Source organism: Pinus tabuliformis, chromosome 2_2 (assembly GCF_031772625.1).
Source record: "Pinus tabuliformis cultivar Carrire ecotype Pingquan chromosome 2_2, CPIR1, whole genome shotgun sequence".
Classification (NCBI taxonomy): Eukaryota; Viridiplantae; Streptophyta; class Pinopsida; order Pinales; family Pinaceae; genus Pinus; species Pinus tabuliformis.
Window position 1 is genome coordinate 151074863 of NC_142300.1, and position 18949 is coordinate 151093811.

At 39.9% G+C, this 18949-nt stretch overlaps 1 protein-coding gene across 2 annotated transcripts in view; it reads left to right on the forward strand.

Annotated features, from left to right (window-relative positions):
* Positions 1-18949, forward strand: part of MRL1 (Pentatricopeptide repeat (PPR) superfamily protein) — a 403655-nt gene that overhangs the window by 201998 nt on the left and 182708 nt on the right. For both annotated transcript variants that reach the window (XM_089404401.1, XM_089404402.1), the window contains exons 15-16: positions 14722-14953; positions 15162-15254. In XM_089404401.1, coding sequence (XP_089260527.1) covers positions 14722-14953; positions 15162-15254 — 325 coding nt within the window. The remainder of the gene's footprint in view (positions 1-14721; positions 14954-15161; positions 15255-18949) is intronic.

Consider the following 18949-nt stretch of genomic DNA (forward strand, 5'->3'; position numbering starts at 1 on the left):
GGCCAACCTCTGATCGTCCCAATGAATTTTACCCCGGAATTTTTGCATACTGGATTTCCCTTGAGCCATGGGTTTGTCTCCGGTTTCACCCGTTACTATGCACTCATACCCAAAGCTTCCATGATCTTCTGGCTAATTTCCCATAGCTGGGCCAAGATCATGCTTTGATACCACTGTAATGTTCCAAACTAGGAAAAATAGTGCTATGCAAACCAAACAATAAAAACAACACCATAAAATTGAAACATTCAGTGCACACTCGTAAAAAGTCTAGGAATAACCAACCACTGAGCCATTTTATTATAATCTGGGAGAAAAGTATAATAATGTGGAAGTGGTGCACCTGGGCTTGCCTCAATGGCAAGCGTGCTCAAGCCGATGTGGTAATATGTCAAGCCCAGATGGCACAAATAACTACTGGAATGATGCCCTTGTGAAATTATGCTGGCTGCTGCAAAGATGTTGCTGGAAACGCTACCTACGGTGCTAAAAAAATTATGGGAAATTGACCCCGACCTCTCCACCAAATACCTAGAATAACCCACGAAGGAATTGGCCAAATGTTGACCTCGAAATTTTGGCTCAAATTCCCCTTAGCTCCTGTAGCTGCTGGCTGAGTTGGGATCCCTGTTTGACCCCTTAGATCTACTTAGAAAATTCTATAAAATTAGGACTGTGATCCCTGACCAAAAACCAGAAAAACCCAGAAAGGGTTTCCCTTGGTTTCAACCTACAAAAATTGACCCTTCACAACTTGGCCCTCCAATTTCGAATTCTGATATTGTGACTAATCTTGTTAATCTTTGCTCTCCCAACTCCAACAATCCTCCTCAAATGGCCCTCCAAATGATCTCCTACTTCTCCCGGTGAGCTCCAGCTCTACAATTCCTTCCTCCAAGTCCCATGTGAGTCCAGTGATGGCTCTCTGCACATGCCCAGGTTACTGTAAAACGAGCTGCTCCAATGCAGCAACCTCTTGCTCGAAAACTCTCCCGAAAGGTTGATCCTCCACTGTAGCTCCAATGCCCAAACTCCCCCGACAGTCACTGCCCGGATGAACCCACAAGCAACACCTGCTTGTTTTCCTTCTGCGTCCTCTAGAAACATGTATTGGCTTAGATAAATGCGGAATGATATCACTGTGAAACTCCATCGGCTCTCCTCCAAGATAGTATGAATTGCCTTCCTAGGGTGGCACTCGAAGTCCACCAAAGCAAGGGTTGAGATCTCCGCTCGAAGACACTCGTGTGCTAAACAACACAGTAACCTGGCTAAGTAGCTCGAGCAACTAAGGTTGAGTTCAATATGTCAAAAGATACCAAATGAGGTTGAGCCTCCTCTATTTATAATTTGTGGGCCTCCTTTCCCATGTGGGCCCCCTCCAACTAGCAATTCGACTTTCCCTCCTTAGTCATTTGAACTTCCCACTAAGGTGGTGCGTATTTCCTCATGTGGGTGGCCCCCACACTCTGCCAACAAAACATTTCGGCCCCTTTTTCCTTCCTTAGTCTTTTCCAAAAATCACATAGGTCCCATGGCCTCCAAAATTGTGGAAATTGTAGAATAAATAAACCTGTAACAATTTAATTTCGGAAGGGACATTACAAGTGTGATCTTGTTGCTAATGTAACCACAGACTGTCCTCTATTTCTCGCACGTGTGATTATTTTTCACCCTAAGAATAGTCTCTTCAACATCGGTTTAGACTCCTCCTTCTTCGTTGCACTAGAGGCTCAAACTCGACTTATCTTCACCTTTTCTCGACTATCTTTCTTCGCTGATTTCAGAGGTGTGTTTTGTTGTCGTTGGAAGAGTGGACAAAATGTGGGCCCATCTGCAGCAGGAGGAGTTGAGATGAGCTTTGTTGAAGAGCTCCATCTTGGTAGCAGTAGCAGTGGTCGAAGGTGGTGAACGAGGAGGAGAATGTGGTCCTCACATCAAAGGGTACCAGTCAGTGGCAGGTGGAGCAGAGAAAGAAGAAATAGGACCTATCAAAGGTCAAGTGCTTCAAGTGTGGTGAGCTCGATCACTACAACACACAATGTCCTCTTAGGAAGAAGGACAAGCGGGAGAAGTAGGACTAGCAGGCAGCATCAACTAAGATCGACAAGTTCTCCTCCAAGTTGGAGAAATACTTCACGATGTTGGTAGCCATACCTCCAGGTGTGAGGTGGGGTGACTTGGAGTTGTAACCCCAGAGAGCTACAAAGATTGGGCAGGATCCTTGAGGAGTCCACCTCATGGATCATTACCTTGCTACGGGGGGCCCACAATAGTAGGATGGACCAGTGGAAGTTGATGCAGTTAGAACCAGAGTGATAGTTGCAAACTACTAGCAGTCAGATACTGAGGAGCGCAGTGCAGAGTTGGTAGCAGTGCAGAGTCAGCAGCAACGCAAATACTTTAGTGATAGTGCAGAGGCTAGTACCAGTCAGGACTCGGGAGACAAATGCATCATACTGAACAAAGTTGATTTAGTATTTTGGATGCTTTTCAGTTGCTGTAGTTGCGGTTGCAGCAACAACAGATGAGAGGGAGTTGCAGTGCAGATGCAGAGTTGGCAGCAGTAAGGCAGTGTCAACAGCAGTACAGATGCAACATCAGAGTTGCGTAGTAGTTGGTGGGAAGCAGCAGCCAAACATCAATAGCGTGACAGGAGATGATACAAAGATAGAGTGTTGTGGCAGGGTGTGCAGCATTAGAACACATTCCTTGCTAAGAGGGAGTGTTAGTTTTTGTAGCATCGGAAGTGTTCTAGCCACGAAATTCGCTGGAAAGGCTAGAATACATGAGATCTCCAAGACCCAGAAATTGTTTCTGGGGACTCCACCTAGAAGTGTCTCAATTAGATTATTAACCGTTTTTAAATATTTCCTAAGCTTAAACTTAGGGAATATGGTTAATTAATCAGTATTAATTGAGATAAGGTGAGAATAATTTAGAAAATCACATGGATTGACTTCAAGATGATCCTAGCCATTAATTAAGATTTAAACTTGGTCGTTGTAGTCCCAATAGAGGATTATAAGAAGTCGATGGGCACTTGGACATGGCACTTCTGTAGTTCGATTTTCTTGGTAGATTGATTTCCAGAGAGCAACAACAGTTGTTGGAAAGCTAGAGATCGAAGCAGGGTCAGTGAGGGGCAGGGATAGTGACCCAAAAGAAGTTTTCTAAATCCGGAGAGACAACAACAAGTAACAAAGGTGATCCACGTTGAAGCAATGCAGGGACTGCACAATAACTGAAGCAGAGCAGTTTGATTTAGCTGAGGAGGTCAATTCAGTTTCCAGAGGCCAGGAAAGTCTTTTAGAGTGTCGGAGAGTCACTTCCAGCAGCAGAGGCAGGCTAGACGACTTGCTTAGAGGTAGATTCAAGCCACACTTGTGAGAGGCAGCGCAGAAGGGCTTACGCTGGGGTTTGGACGAGTAGTTTTCTGTAGAAGCAGGATTTCTTGTGGGGTGAGATAGTTTTTCTCTCTAATTATTTCTGTCAGATACTTGCTGATTGGATTGTCAGTTGGGCATCCATAGATTGTACTTAGATTTTACTGTTGCATAATAAAATAAAACCCTCATTTGCTACACCGGTTTTCTCACATTGGGTTTTTCCGGGGACTTTTGTCCAAAAACAACAATGTTAATTTTTATGTGTGTGCTAGTATTTCTCAGTTCCAACACTATTTTATTTTTATAGTTCTGATTTGTGAAGGTTGCAGTGTGTTTATTTTGATGTTGCTATAGCAATAAACTGAATAATTAGTTTATCAGTTAGAAAAAATAATACCAGTTGCTGCAATATGATTCCAATTTTGGAATTTTCACAAGAGGAAGCTCTGTAGGTCTAATGACTTGATCTCTCTCATTTTGAATTATTGAAGGAAGAGTTCTTGACTGGGTTTTCCCCCATATAGGGGTTTTAGCCCTGGCTGAGTGCCTACATCTAGTGTCCTTAATCTTCGTGTTTTGGTTTTGGTAATTGCTTGATGAACTAAGATAAAATAACATAAGAAAAATAATAAGAACACAAGGAAATCAAAAGTAATTATCAACAAGAGAAAATCTTTCTGCCTCTCTGATTTTTCAACATGGTATCAGAGTTAAGGTGAAGAAGAAGGAAAAACACAGTTTGAAGATCTATTGAAGAAAAAGAGATTGAAAGAAGGTCATTAGGGAAAAGGACTACATAAGAAGAGAAATCTACTATCTACAGGAACTACGTCAAACTCAATGAAGGGACAAAACAAACTAGAAGGAGCTTCCAACCACAAGGCATGGAAAAGAGGATAGACCTCATCCTCGAAAAGAACAAAGTTTTGGATCTGGGTCTAGGAAAAGTCTAGAAGCCTACAAATGAAGCGGAGAAAGCAAAGTTTAGAGGAAGGCTAGAGAAACCGAAATCTTGGCCATGAACCTAATAGTGGATGGAGTAAAGGACAACACCATTCTATATATATCCAAGATAGATTTCGCTCAAGAAGTGTATGAGGCTCTATCCAAGTTATTCACTATCAAGAACATTGGTCAGATAGCAAGCCTCAAGAATGAATTAAGAACTATAAAGATGATGAAAGACGATACTGTGGCATCCTTCTTTATAAGGATCTCTAGAATCAGAGATGAACTTCAGGCAATAGATGAAATTGTAGTAGAAAAAGAACTCGTAATTACTGCTCTTCTTGGTCTACCGAAATCTTGGAGTGCTTTTGCATCAGGAATCAACAGGTGGAAGGATACTCCAATATTCAAACAAATGTGGAATGCATGCAGTCAAGAAGAAGCCAAAATATCATTAGTAAGAAACAAGGAAGAGGATGAAGAAGAGAACATTTCGAATGCCTATTCTGCTCATCACAAGAAGAAGGGAACCTTCAAGAAGTACAAAGGAAAAAAGAAGAAAGTAGACCTATCAAAGATTGAATGCTACAATTGTCATAAGATGGGTCATTATAAGAATCAATGTCGAGAGAATCCAAGGAAAGGGAAGAGAGAAACAGACCATGTGAATATTGATGATGAAGGACCACCAAAGAAGAACAAGATAGAAGAATCCGAAGTCAAAAGATCTATTTGCCAGAAACTCTTAGGGATATGATCCCTTACATATCCTTCTACTTTAAGTTTTGCGTTGTTTTCCTTTATGCTTTGATTTATAGAGCTTGTAGGTCTAACATGCCTTGTTAGAACACCTTTTATTTTGATAAGTTGTAGGTTTCCCTCAAGTTTGGATTAAGAGGGAGTCTCCACCATTTTACCAAAAGATAAGTATTTTGTTCTTGGTTTCATCTTCTCATGTTTGGTTTCCTTCTCACATTAATATTTGTTTCTATTATGTGCTAATAACCTTTTATATTTTCCATGGTAGGAAAGATTGTAGAATACACAAAGATTATGGAGAAGATTTCAAAGGATAGACTTGAAGCATGGAAGAAGTTCTGCCCTTTAGGAATTGATGTCCGACAAGGTTTGTTAAGAAACAACTCAAAGGTATGTCTTAAACTATAAGCTTTGTTATAAAGTTCTCTCCATGCAAAAGGTACGATCATTCTTTCTTTTAAAGTTTTCTTTACATTATCGACATCGTTATGTCTAGGGTTTTGAATCGTAAAGATTCTTGTAGGGTGATTAATCATTAGACTGAATCTACCCTCATTAAATTAAATTATCATTCCTATGGAAACCTAAAAAGGTTCTCTGTAAAACCCTAACCTAAGGGTGTGTCAATATTGATTATAAAACCATAGTCTACTTAGGGTTGTTAATGAAACCTAGAAAGCCTATTCATTTTATGTTTAGGGTTTTGGTATTGTTATGATTAAAACCCTAGTCCTTTAGGGTTTTCTATGTAATGTTATGTATTGAATCCCTAGATCTTTAGGGTTTATAAGCAAAACCCTTATATATCTATAGTAAGCTCCTAGGAATGAAACCCTAGGTGTATGTTCGTATGTTTGATGGAAACCCTAGCCTAGAGAAAACTTGTTGTATTTCTAACTTTGATGTTTGTGTCTTGGGTTTACCTAGTACGTATGGATATTGATATGAAATGCTAGTATGTAATAATGAAACTAGATATGTATATGCAAATATGCTAATTTATTTATTGATGCTCATGTTTTAGTTTGTGAAATCTAGGGTTTGTAACAAAATCCTAGTAGAGATTAATATTCTAGGGTATGATGATATTGTTTTCCAATATGGTTTAGTTTTGATAAAAGAAACCTTAGATGCATAGTAGAATTGTTATTTGATTGAATTGCTGATATCTAAGGCTTTGTATCTCGAAGATGGATTATAGGGTTTGCAATATATCATAGAAGAGTCTGTCATATATATCTTAAAGTAATATTTAGGCCCTAGATATAATGAGATTGATGTCTTGATTGAGTTGCTCGAAGTCTTGATGATGAAGTTTAGGGTTTATGACAAAACCCTAGCAAGAATTTGATGTCTAGCATATGTGTCTCGTGAACCTAACTAGGTTTAGGTATTTGATTTCAAAAGTTTGAATGTTTTAATGCTTCTATTGTATTGACATAATTTTGGGTATAGTTAACTCCATGCTTTTGTATGTCTCTATTTAGGTGTACTTGTTGTTTAAAGTTTTGCAGGAACACAATCTTCAGATGATGAAGATGTTCGCATAAGCATGATGAAGGAAGTTATACCATAAGAAGGGTTAGAGCCATGAAAGGTTCTTTGGTGTTATAGAAGAAGGAAGTGGGTGTGAAAATTCGGAAACCTGAATCCTATTGCAGCAACTGGAACTAATTCTCCTAATTATTAAATTATTTTTTAACAATTTATTTATTGTTTGGTACAACAAAACTGAATCAATAACACTGCAACCTACACAAATAAAACTGCAGAAGAAAAAAATGCTGGAAGAAATGCTAGCACACACATAAATTTACACAATTATTTTTGGATCAATGTTCTTTGAAAAACCCAACTTGGGAAAATCGGTGCAGCAGTTGAGGGTTTTATTATTAAGTAACAGTGAAATAATCTGAGTACAACTGGATGCCAAAACTGGCAATCCTACAGAAAAAAATGGCAAGAAAAATCTAGTTAGGAATTTCCTCACTCCATAGGCAAATTCGGGCTCTAACCTCAGCTCAAATTGAGTAGTCCAAATTAGCTCTGCGTAGCTACTGCATCACCTTAGCGCAGTTACTTTTGCACTCAACTTGAACCATCTTCTCCTCAAGCCGTCTAGTCTGCTGTTGTCTGGGAAAATGTCTCTCCTGGCCTCCAGAACCTCTACCTAGCTTTTGGCATTGAAACTCATCTTTCCCCAACAAATTTGAAATTGCCTCTAAAGGCTACTGCGCTGCTCTGCTTCAGCCTCACTGTGGCTCACTTGCCTCTCTTCAAATGCACTCACCGGAACTGGAAACCTTCCTCCGGCTTCACTATCTTTGCCCCTCTCTCACTACTTCGATCTCACTGGTTCTCTCTCCAGCAACTGACTGTTGCTACTCTGGAAATCAATCTGCTCATGAAATCAAATTGTTGACTTGTCTTCTCCAAGCCCCTTCTACTTCTTCTTATAATCCTTTGTTGAGACTTCAACGACCAAGATTAGATCTTAATCGATGGCTAAGATTAACTTGAAGTCGATTTGTGTGAGTTTCTAGAACATTCACACCTTAACTTTATTAATTATGATTAATTAGTCATATTCCCTAAGTTTAGACTTAGGAAATATTTAAAAACTGACTAATAATCTAATTAAGTCATTTTTAGCTGGAATTTCTAGAAACAATTTCTGGGTTTTGGAGATCTCATGCATTTTAGCCTCTCCACAGAATTTCAAGGCTAGAACGCATCTGATGCTACAAAAACTAACACTCCCTCTTAGCACAGAATGCGTTCTAGCATTGCTGCTTCCTGTAGCAACACTCTGTCTCTGCATCATCTCCTTTCATGCTGCTGATGTCTGGCTGTTGCTGCCTACCAACTACTGCGAAACTCTGATATGTGTTGCATCTTTGTTGTTGCTGACCCAGCTAAATTGTTTCCAGAACTGCATCCACACTGTGACTTGCTCTCCATCTGTTGTTGTTGCAACTGCAGCATCTGCAACTACAAAGCATCCTAAATAACGAATCAACTGTGATCAGTATGATGCATCTATCTCCCAAGTCTCTGATCGCTGCTAGTATCTGCACTGCTACTGACTCTACAGTGTGCCACCTGCACTGCTGCCAACTCTGCACTGCACTCCCAACATTTGATTGCAACTAGACTTTGCATTTGTCACTCTGGTATCTGACTCAATGTTGCACGAAGCGGGAGCGAAGCGGGAGCGAAGCGGAAGCGCGGAGCGCGGAAGCGTCATTTTCCAAAAATCTAGGAAGCGAAGCGTCCGCGGAAGCGTCTGCTATATATATATATATTTTTATATTTTTTTGCATTTATACTCAAAACAAACATCCCAAATACCAAATTAATTGTAGAAGACATGAAAACATGCATATTTTTGCATAAATCAAGATAGATATGGCATCCATGATTCCATTGCAGTTACTAGTATGTACAACAATCATCTATATTCTAGCTATTACAAACATACATCAAATTTTTAAGCATATTATAAAACATAAAACATAGAGCATATTATGATTTATCTAGCAAGTGAGCAACTGTAGGCCTCTGTGCATTAAAATTGATAAATTTCTTGCTTAAATTGTAGTTAGTAAATTTTAGAACAAATTCGAAATTTAATTTGGATATTATATTCTGTTTTGGGCATTACATGAATTTAGCAATTCAATTGTAAAATTAAATGGGAAAATTTTGATTTAAGCATTACATAATATCATCGAAACTCTGAAGTGCCTTGATCGAATTTCTATGTATGTGATGCAAATTCCTTATCCTTGTAATATCATTGTTATGCGTCAAGACTTTGACAGTGAAACCTTCTCACCGAACCCTTATCATTGAGACTGTGTTAGGTACCAAGATCTTCTTATTGTGATGAAAACTTTCTCACTGTTGTGATACCAAATTTGTATCACTGTAGTTATACCAAAATCTATTGATGACTGTTCTTACTGTTGAGGCACCAAGACTGTGGTAGCACAAAACCTTTAATCTGCATTACCTTACTGTGGTACCCAAATTTTATTTCAGAGATAATTCGAGTTTCTGTGACTGCATCACTGCACTGAAGTGTGATCACTGTAATATCACCGAAGTGTGATCACTGTAATAGCATCGAAATCAAGGTAGCATCGAAACTGTGATAGGAATAACAAGGTAGCATCGAAACTGTGATAGGAATAACATTGAGTCACTGTAATACATAACAGAACTGTCTCCATTGCAATCCACATTCTCAAAAACCAGGAAGCGCATTAAAATTTTGGAATCGCGCTTCGGAAAAAATGGAATCGCGCTCCTAGGGCGCTTAGGGCGCTTCCGTACGGGACGCGATTCCGGCCTAGGATCCGGGGGGGGGGGGCGCTTCCTGCAACACTGATCTGACTGCATCTACTGCCACTGATCCATCCTGCTACTGAAATACTATGGGCCCTTGTAGCAAGGTATTGATTCAAGAGGTGGACCTCCTCAAGAATCCTACCCATCTACAACACTCTAGGGCTACAACACCAAATCACCCCACTTGACTCTTGGGGGTATGTCAGCAAACATGGCAGAGTCTTCCTCTAGCCTGGAGGACAACCATTCGATCTTTGTTGATGCTGCCTTCTTGTCCTACTTCTGCTCTTTGTCCTTCTTCCTTAGAGGACATTGGTTACTGTAGTGGCCAAACTCGCCACACTTGAAGCACTTGACCTTTGTCAAGTCCTTCTTCTTCTTTCGCTGCTCTCCTTGTCCTTGATTAGGACCCTTCAATGCGAGGGCCACATTCTCCTCCTCCTTCACCTGCTTTGACCCACTGTTTCTGCCATTGATGAAACTCTTTACTAGAGCTCGTCTCAACTCCTCTTGCTATAAATCAGCCCGCATCTTGTCCCACCTTGGCAAGGTGTCTTTGCTCAAGATACTTTGGACAAATACCTGCCACTCCTCTGAGACATTGTTGAGTGCCAATCGCACTAGCTCTGTGGGTTGAGGCACTGCCCTAGCAATTGCAAGCTGGTCATGGATCTCCTAAATCCTAGTGAGGAAGCGGTTTATGCCTTCCCCCTTCTACATTCTAGTGCATCTTAGCTTCTCCTCTGAGTACATCTTCTGCTGCTCGGAAGTGCTCTAGTACAACGTGGTGAGAGTCTCCCACATTTCTCTGGCAGTGCCTTTGCCAGCTATGTGTGAAACAATGTGATCCCGAACACCATCAAGGATCAACCTCTTCGCCCACGCCATCTCCTTTTTGTACTCCTTCAGCTGATCTGCATCCGTGGGGATAGCTACCACTGCATCTATAAATGGCTTGATGCCATATTCATCTAGAAGGAAGGACATCCTTGCCTTCCAGATGACATAGTTGGAAGCACCATACAAACTAACCTGATCTCGAAGTCCAACAGTGGCCATCTCAAACAATGTAAAAAAATCTCTTCTTCCCTTCTACTCAATTATTCGCACTCCCTTCTGGAGTGAGAAACTCTGCATAAAATGACTGCTGATATGCAAGGGAAATCGAACTTCTTGAGACTAGAAGTTCCTTGAGGAAAAATTTCCCTCAGTGTGTGCTCTTCTTCCACCCGACGCTAGTTCTGCTCTAGCAAACTGCTGCAAAACTACTGCGTCCAGCTAGAGATCTGCTCTGCAAAAAATACTGGCTTCTCCCTCTGCCTCTGGAATCCCTCAATCTAGAGAGATCGAATTTTCTGTCCCTCTCTCAGAAAAATTGATTCTCCTCAAGAAATTTGACTTGTTGGCCAAGGGGATTGCACTGCCTCTAGGGTTTCGATCTGTTTCCCACACTAAACAACGAAACTCCCTCTTCCTTCACTACTGAGCTCTTCGGCTAATCATCTGTGCTTTGATACCATGTGAAAATTCGGAAACCCGAATCCTATTGCAGCAACTGGAAATAATTCTCCTAATTGTTAAATAATTTTTTAACAATTTATTTACTGTTTGCTACAGCAAATACTGAATCAATCACACTGTAACCTACACAAATAAAACTGCGGAAGAAATAAACATTGGAAGAAATGTTAGCAGAGACGCATAAATTTACACAATTATTTTTGGACCAATGTTCTTGGAAAAACCCAACTTGGGAAAACTGGTGCAACAGGTGAGGGTTTTATTACAAAGCAGCAGTGAAATAATTTGAGTACAACTAGATGCTGAAACTGGTAATCCTATAGAGAAAAACTAGCAAGAAAAATCTAATAAGGAATTTCCTCACTCCACAGGTAAATTCAGGGTCTGGCCTCAACTCAAATTGAGCCGCCGAAACTGGCTTTGCGCAGCTACTGCTTCACCCTAGCGCAGTGACTTCTGCACTCAGCTTGAAACAACTTCTCCTCAAGCCGTTTTGTCTGTTGCTGTCAGGGAAAATGTCTCTCCTGGCCTCTAAAACCTCTGCCTAGGTTTTGGCACCAAAACTCAACTTTCTCCAGCAAATTTGAAATTGCCTCTAGAGACTACCACGCTACTCTGCATCAGCCTCACTGTGGCTCACTTGCCTCTCTCTAAATGCACTCACTGGAACTGGAAACCTTCCTTCAGCTTCACTGTCTCTGCCCCTCTCTCACTGCTTCGATCTCACTGGCTCTCTCTCTGGCAACTGACTACTACTACTATGGAAATCTATCTGCTCATAAAATTGAACTGTTGAAGTGTCTTCTACAAGCCCCATCGACAACTTCTTATAATCCTCTATTGAAATTTCAATGACCAAGATTAGATCTTAATCGATGGCTATGATTAACTTGAAGTCTATCAGTGTGAGTTTCTAGAAGATTCACACATTAACTTAATTAATTCTGATTAATTAGTCATATTCTCCAAGTTTAGATTTAGGAAATATTTAAAAACTGACTAATAATCTAATTAAGTCATTTCTAGGTGGAATTTCTAAAAACGATTCTGGGTTTTGGAGATCTCATGCATTCTAGCATCTCCACAAAATTTCAAGGCTAGAAAACATCCGATGCTACAAAAACTAACAGTGGTTCATCTCCCCAAGTTAAGAGGGAGCATGGTTAGAAGAAAAAAATACATCTCCCTAGTTGAGAGGGAGGGCATATTATGATAGTCATAATGGATACCCTTTAGAACAAATCAGAGAATGTATAGATCTGCAATATATTGCTGATGTCTTGGTGTTGTTGAAGAAATGAAAGAAGAAAAGCTTCTGAATATTTGAATATAAATAACTAAGTGGAATCAAGATGATTAAGAGTCTTGAAGGATTGTGTTTACTTCTATATGTATATTTGAAAGTTTATTGCTGATTGGGGTTTGTGTTTGAACAGATAAATCTCTTCATAAAGAAGGATGAACACTTGGGAAGGATGCGTGGACAAATGGATATATCTAGCTTATTAGGGAGAGATGAAACATCTAATGGCGGATGCTTGGAAGGACATCAGGTCAGCCTATGTGTTGATGTCTAGATCCCGAAGAGGGAGGGTGGCGTTGGTCTTGGAGCTTTGACCTTGGCTACGCACCTAGATCCCTGGGTTGATGGTTAGTAAGTATGCCTGATGGTACCTAGACTGGCTGAAAGGTTTAGTCCATCTTAGTCCTACCCGAATAGATTACCCTGGTCAGGTATCTAGTCTGCAACATTGAGTGTGCTAGAACTCTTCATAGTTCATTTTGGATATCTTTCATGTCCCTCTATAAATATAGGTAATTATAAATACCTCCCTAGTTAAGAGGGAGTGTTGAAGAATATAACTAGTGTTGGTCTTCATAATTGTATTTGAATATATTTATCAAAAGAACGAATTTTTTTATTTTTATTATTAAATAAATTGACTTATTAAAGCATATGTTTCATGCTTGGGTCAATTGTTTTTAGGTCAAAACCTCCATTGAAGGCTTCTAGGGTTTATGTCAAGTGTCCTTGTCCATGCCATATTGTAAAAGACCCTCTAGGGAATTATTTGTAAAAGAAGAAATTTATTTTATTATAAAATAGGTAAATTAAGCCTCCTCCACCAAGTTGGCCTAAATTGGGGGGCAGAATCACTATATAATGGTAGCAACTCGACCTCATTTTTCATTCACTCACAAGAAGTTCGATCTGCAACTTCCAGGGCCAAAAAAAGTGTGAATTTCAAGGAAGAAGAAGAAAAAGGATAGCGGAAGAGAAGGAGGTCTCTCATAAGCATAAGAAGTCGAAATGCTCTCTCCTTTTCACACACGTGTGAAGTTGTGAAGCTACTGGAGGGGCTGAAATTCTGCAGTTGCTGGGGAGGCCGAAATTCTGAAGCTGTTGGTGAAGCTGGGGCCGAAATTTCTGGATTGATGTTGGGTTGTAGCTGCTTAACAAGAAGAGACCATTGAAGTTTGTTGTATCTCATTGGAAGGCTGTCTTGGTGGAGAAGGAAGTCTATACGTCTAAGGTCTTGGTCTATCTCATTTTGAATCACTGAAGGAAGAGTTCTTGATCGGGTTTTCCCCTATATAAGGGTTTTAGCCCTGGCTGAGTGCCTACATCTGGTATCCTTGATCTTCGTGTTTTGGTTTTGGTAATTGCTTGATGAACTAAGATAAAAGAACATAAGAGAAATAATAAGAACACAAGGAAATCACAAGTAATTATCAACAAGAGAAAATCTTTCTGCCTTTCCGATTTTTCAGCAATTGTTTTTATCAAATTTCCAGTGTTTTGGTCGTATTTATTGGTGAAATTGTGTAGAGATAAAACCCTCATGAAATTCTAATGAAAATCCCCATTTGGGACATTACAAATGGAGAACATATAATATCACAATAAGGTAGTAGGAAGTTTACTTAAAACTCATCTTGAATCAATTATTTACCCTTTTCACTAGAAGGCTTCTTGACAGCATGCCATGCTGTTTTCACTAAGACAATACACCACTCATAGAATATAATGACAAGGAATTGCAGCTTGGTTCTCATACTTTTTCTTTCTGGCTTATATAACTTCATATGCTTGGAATGGGGTGGTTGTGAGTTAAATGAGTGAAACAGTTATTTGATTTCAACTCTGTCACAGCTTCCAGTTTTACATATAAAACAAATTTCACACTACCTATCCATCTATCTAAGCTCCACCAACTTCTCAAACAACTTGCCACTAACTGCCTGGAATTAATTTCTTCTAACTGATGGAATATCATGTTCACTGCATGCCAATCATCCATAAAAATTCCTCCTCAGCTTCCCTAACTTGGAGGTGCTTCATAACAAGCAGGTGGTCTATCCGTTGAACTGGTTATATCATATACAAGTATGCCTATACTGCCTCCTAACTTATACGTATTTAGTCAGATTGCAATACATGCTTCACTACTGTATTTATACTTTCTTATGGAGTATACGACCCAGAATGGTTGTGTACCTTTAAATGATGCTACAACTTTAACCTTAGTTTTTCTTTTTATCCTTATTACATGGTTGAATGACCCAAAAATTGATTGCTTCTAAGTTCTTGGGTGTTCTAGGGTCACTGCTTGATTGTTTAATGAAACTTATATGCAACCATTCTATCTAAAAAATCTTTTTCTGAATTATTTTTTGGAGATTTGCACAAGTATCCAATCAGTTAAATGCAAGCAATTACAGTTTTAAATTAATACGATATCTTCTGCAGGACTTCACAGGCTTTACTAGTTTATCGCCAAACAATTTCAGCTGGGGTAACACCTACTATGGGAGCTCTTTCACAAGTTTTAGGATGCTTGCGCATGCCAACCAATGCTACTAATGAAAATGGTTTTAATGAGAGCCTTCAATTCAACACTGGCTCGCCAAAACGGCCAAAATTATATTCATTACTTGAAGGGTTTGGGATTTATGATCCACGTGCCTTTTCCTTGTTTGAGGTCAGAAAATGTTACCTTGTTGATGTGTTCCATTTATTGATTGATAATTTTTTCCGAGTAATATTTGCAGAATATATTTCTGGTGTTCGTCTAAATGAGCAATTCTAATTTGGTAGTTTTTATGCAAGTGTTTAACTCTTATAAAACAAAGGTAAAAGGAAAACTGACTATGTAATATGCTTACTCTTTCTGATGTATATCAACACAGGAAGCTGCATCGCTTGGTGTGGTCCCATGCTTTTCATATAAGGATACTCCTGTTAGCATCGATGCAAGGGAAATGGAAGTGTATGTTGTTGAGGTGAGCAATCGATAATCAGAATGCCTTTGAGATATTTAGTGCTGAGGATGGGTCATTCCTTTGTATATCTGTTTTCTATCTGCAAATTACATTCACACTTTTTTTCCATCTAATAAAATATTCTTTAGAGCTGCAAATTCCCCAGCCTGTGTTGGGTGCATACTGGCTGGTAGGCACTTGAATATTGGAAACACTGCTTAGTCATTTTGTATGCAACTGGGTAATTTGCTCCCTTAAGTTTATGCTAAAACCTCTATGAAAATGTGGAAAATCATCCTAACCTGTATTTGGTTTGCCTTATTTGTAATGATAATAGATGAGTAGGAAGGATTTGCTAAATTATCATGTAATATTCCTAAAGAAATGCAGTGATAAACAAAGCAAAAATACACATGCGACACAGAAAATCCAACATGCAGTAAGTGACCCACGAATTTAGCCAAGAAATGCGCAGAACTGAGCCATTTTATTATATATATGCAAGTGGAAAATACAAATCTGAATGGAGTGAGTGCATCTGGGCTTGCTAAAGCAAGCTTGACAATCCCAGGTGAGAAATTATGCTGCCCAACTGCTAGGAAGTATTTTCCCTTCTAATTCTGTGTTGGTCCTTGAAATCTGCAACTGCTCACTGGAAGGAATATGTTGTTTGGCCCCTCTAGAGTGCTCCAAAAATGATGAGAAATTAGCCACAGGCTCTCCTCCACCCGCTCAAAAAAACCTAGAAATATCCCGCGAACCCAATGTAATATCCCTAAGGAAAATTAATAGTAAATATGCAAAGCAAAATAGACAAAAACACCATGAAACAATAACAAGCAATCAAACCACAAATTGACACCCAAAAACCGCATTGTGTACTTTTTTTATTAATGGAAGAGTTGTACAAATAAGTGCTAGAATGAGTGCACCTGGTCTTGCTCTAGGCAAGCTAGCAAAGCCCAAAATGACAAGTGAGAAACCCTCCTCCAAAACTACTGCCCAAGTTCTGCGCTATAGATGCCCAGAAATGTGTTGTTGCCTAAAAGGATCTGCTGTTAGGGCCCTCTCCACTGCACAGAAAATTCCTGAAAATTTATCCCGGCTTCTCGTCAATAAACCCAAAATAACCCACGAAGGGTTTGGCCAAAGCTTTACCCCAGAAATTTGACCCTCTTTGGCTTGAGTGGCTCTGCTGCTGGGTAAATCGACCCACCTGTACAATCTGCTGCTAAATTCTCCAACAATGCCTGCAATCCTTGTTAGAAGGTTCCCCAGGCCTTCCTTCCAAGTTTCCACCTCAAACTGCACTCACTCCTCAACCTCCTGGACTGTCTCTACCCAAGACTGCGCAGTCCCTACCTGTTGTAGCTTCCTCTCTACCGTAGTACGGCCTCACTGTTGCTGGTATGATTTTGGACTAATAAGTAGAATTCCCTCCTTGGGTTTGCACCCGAAGTCCACCAAAGCAAGGGTTGGGATCTCTGTTCGGTGTTTGGAAACACCTGTGTGCTGAACAACACATGCAGACTTGGCTCATTGCTGAAGCGTGCTATGTCAAGAGACAAATTCTGAAATGATAGATGAATGAATGAGCAAAATGAGAGTCCCTCCTTCCTTTTGTCAAGTTGCCTCCAAGATTGCCCATGTGGGCCCACATCGAATTCCTCTCACCAATTCCGCTTGATTCCCTTATGGTGGCCCCCATGCTCCACCAAGGCCGCAATATTTCTTCTAACTCTAATGTTGGAGTGCCTCCTACGCCAAAAATCAAATGTGGGTACCCTAAGCCCACTTCTCCTAAGTGTAACCATGTAATAAATCAAAATTGAGCAAAATTGATATTTACTTAGTGAAATACTAAGTAGGAATATCATAGTCCTCCCCACCAAAATGTGTTAGTCCCCAAGCAACTGCAATGAAGGATGTTGTGGTATCTGCTTAACAATTTACTTCAATTTTTCTTATTAACCCAATATCAATTTCCAGATTAGCAATCACATTAACATTGATAGTAAATGCAGATAGAACATAAACAATAAGCAGAAGCCAAGCCAAGATAAGAGGACACAATATTTGGCAGATGCCAGGGAAAAACCCCAATGTGAAATCCCTTTATTCTAATCTTTTTATTATTCTTCAAAAGTCCAACAGAGAGAGAGTAAGATGTGTGAATTGATGTGTCCAAATGAGGAAAATGCCTCTTCTATTTATACAAAACGTTGAGGTGAAGAGACATGTCTGTTGGGCTTCATGAGCATACATTAGACTTCTGGCCCACCTTGTCAATTTGTCCATAGAAGAAATAAATTCATAATTTCATTTCTACTTGTCAGAACGAGATGATCTTTAGATCAATCCTACACCTCTCGGAAAGAGGAATCCAATAAAAATATCATCTCCATCATATGAGTTGTCCAAGGTGGAGTTTGGCCCTAGTTGCCAATATTAACACTCCCTCTCAATTAGGGAGAAATCCACCTTGCCAAACCATCTGTCAATATGTACCATCTCTGTCATCCCTGCTCTTCTCTTGCTCTGCTCTGCTGAACCATGAAGACAGAATGAAGAAGAAATGATCGAGAGTGTATCATACCACTCTCCACTTACCCAATCAATATCAAACATCCTAACATAGGGAGTACTCCATCAATAGTACTATGGTCCCTATCCTCATTTCCCAACTCATTGACCAGATGAAAGGTACTTCCCATGGAAAGGTACTTCCCATGAGTCCCAGACTGCATGGGTAAGATGTATCGGCAAGAGAAGGTGAACCACTCATCCTGCTCATATGCCATAGGAGAAGGTGAACCACTCATCCTATGCATATATCAACCATCACGGGGTATCACAGGGGAAGTTGAACTACCCACCCTCTACACAGCGCACCACTAGGGGAAGGTGAACCACTCACCCTATGGTCGCTCATAGCTCTAAGAAGTACCGTGTCAGACCAGGATGTAACTCCTCAAATCAAATCATATTATTCATTCAGGCTGTTCATTATTATATACAAGAGGGAGAGATTGTTTAGTTCATCTCTCGATGACTCTTCATCTTCTCTATTATTTATTTACACTAATTACAGTTGTTCACCCAATCCCTATGATTAGGTGTCAACATTCCCCCCCTTAATCTGAAGGGATGTTGGTGAGTCCAAGCATCGTTCTGAATCTTTCAAGCTTTTCTCTTCCAAGCGCTTTGGTGAAGATGTCTGCAATTTGCTCATTAGTGGAACAATGGCGAAGATGGATTGTTTTGGCCTCAACATGATGTCGAATCAGATGATATTTAGTATTGATGTGCTTCGTTTGATCATGGAACTTTGGGTTCTTGGCCAACTTTATTGCCGAGGTATTGTCAATCATGAGTGGAGTCGATTGTACTTGTTTTACCTGCAAATCTTCAAGAATTTTCCTGAGCCACACAATTTCTTTTGTTGCCTCAGCTGCTGCCACATATTCTGCCTCTGTTGTGGAATCTGCTGGAACTGATTGTTTGTGTGATCTCCAGGAGACAACTCCTGATCCAAGACTCATAGCATAACTTGAAGTAGATACCCCAGTTTCTTTGTCTCCATCGAAGTTTGAATCAGAGTATCCAATCAAGCTGAAGTCGCCCACCTGTGTATACTTGATTCCAAAGTCTTGAGTTCCCTTCAAGTACTTTAGAAGTCTTTTTGTAGCAAACCAATGTCCCTCATAAGGCTTTTG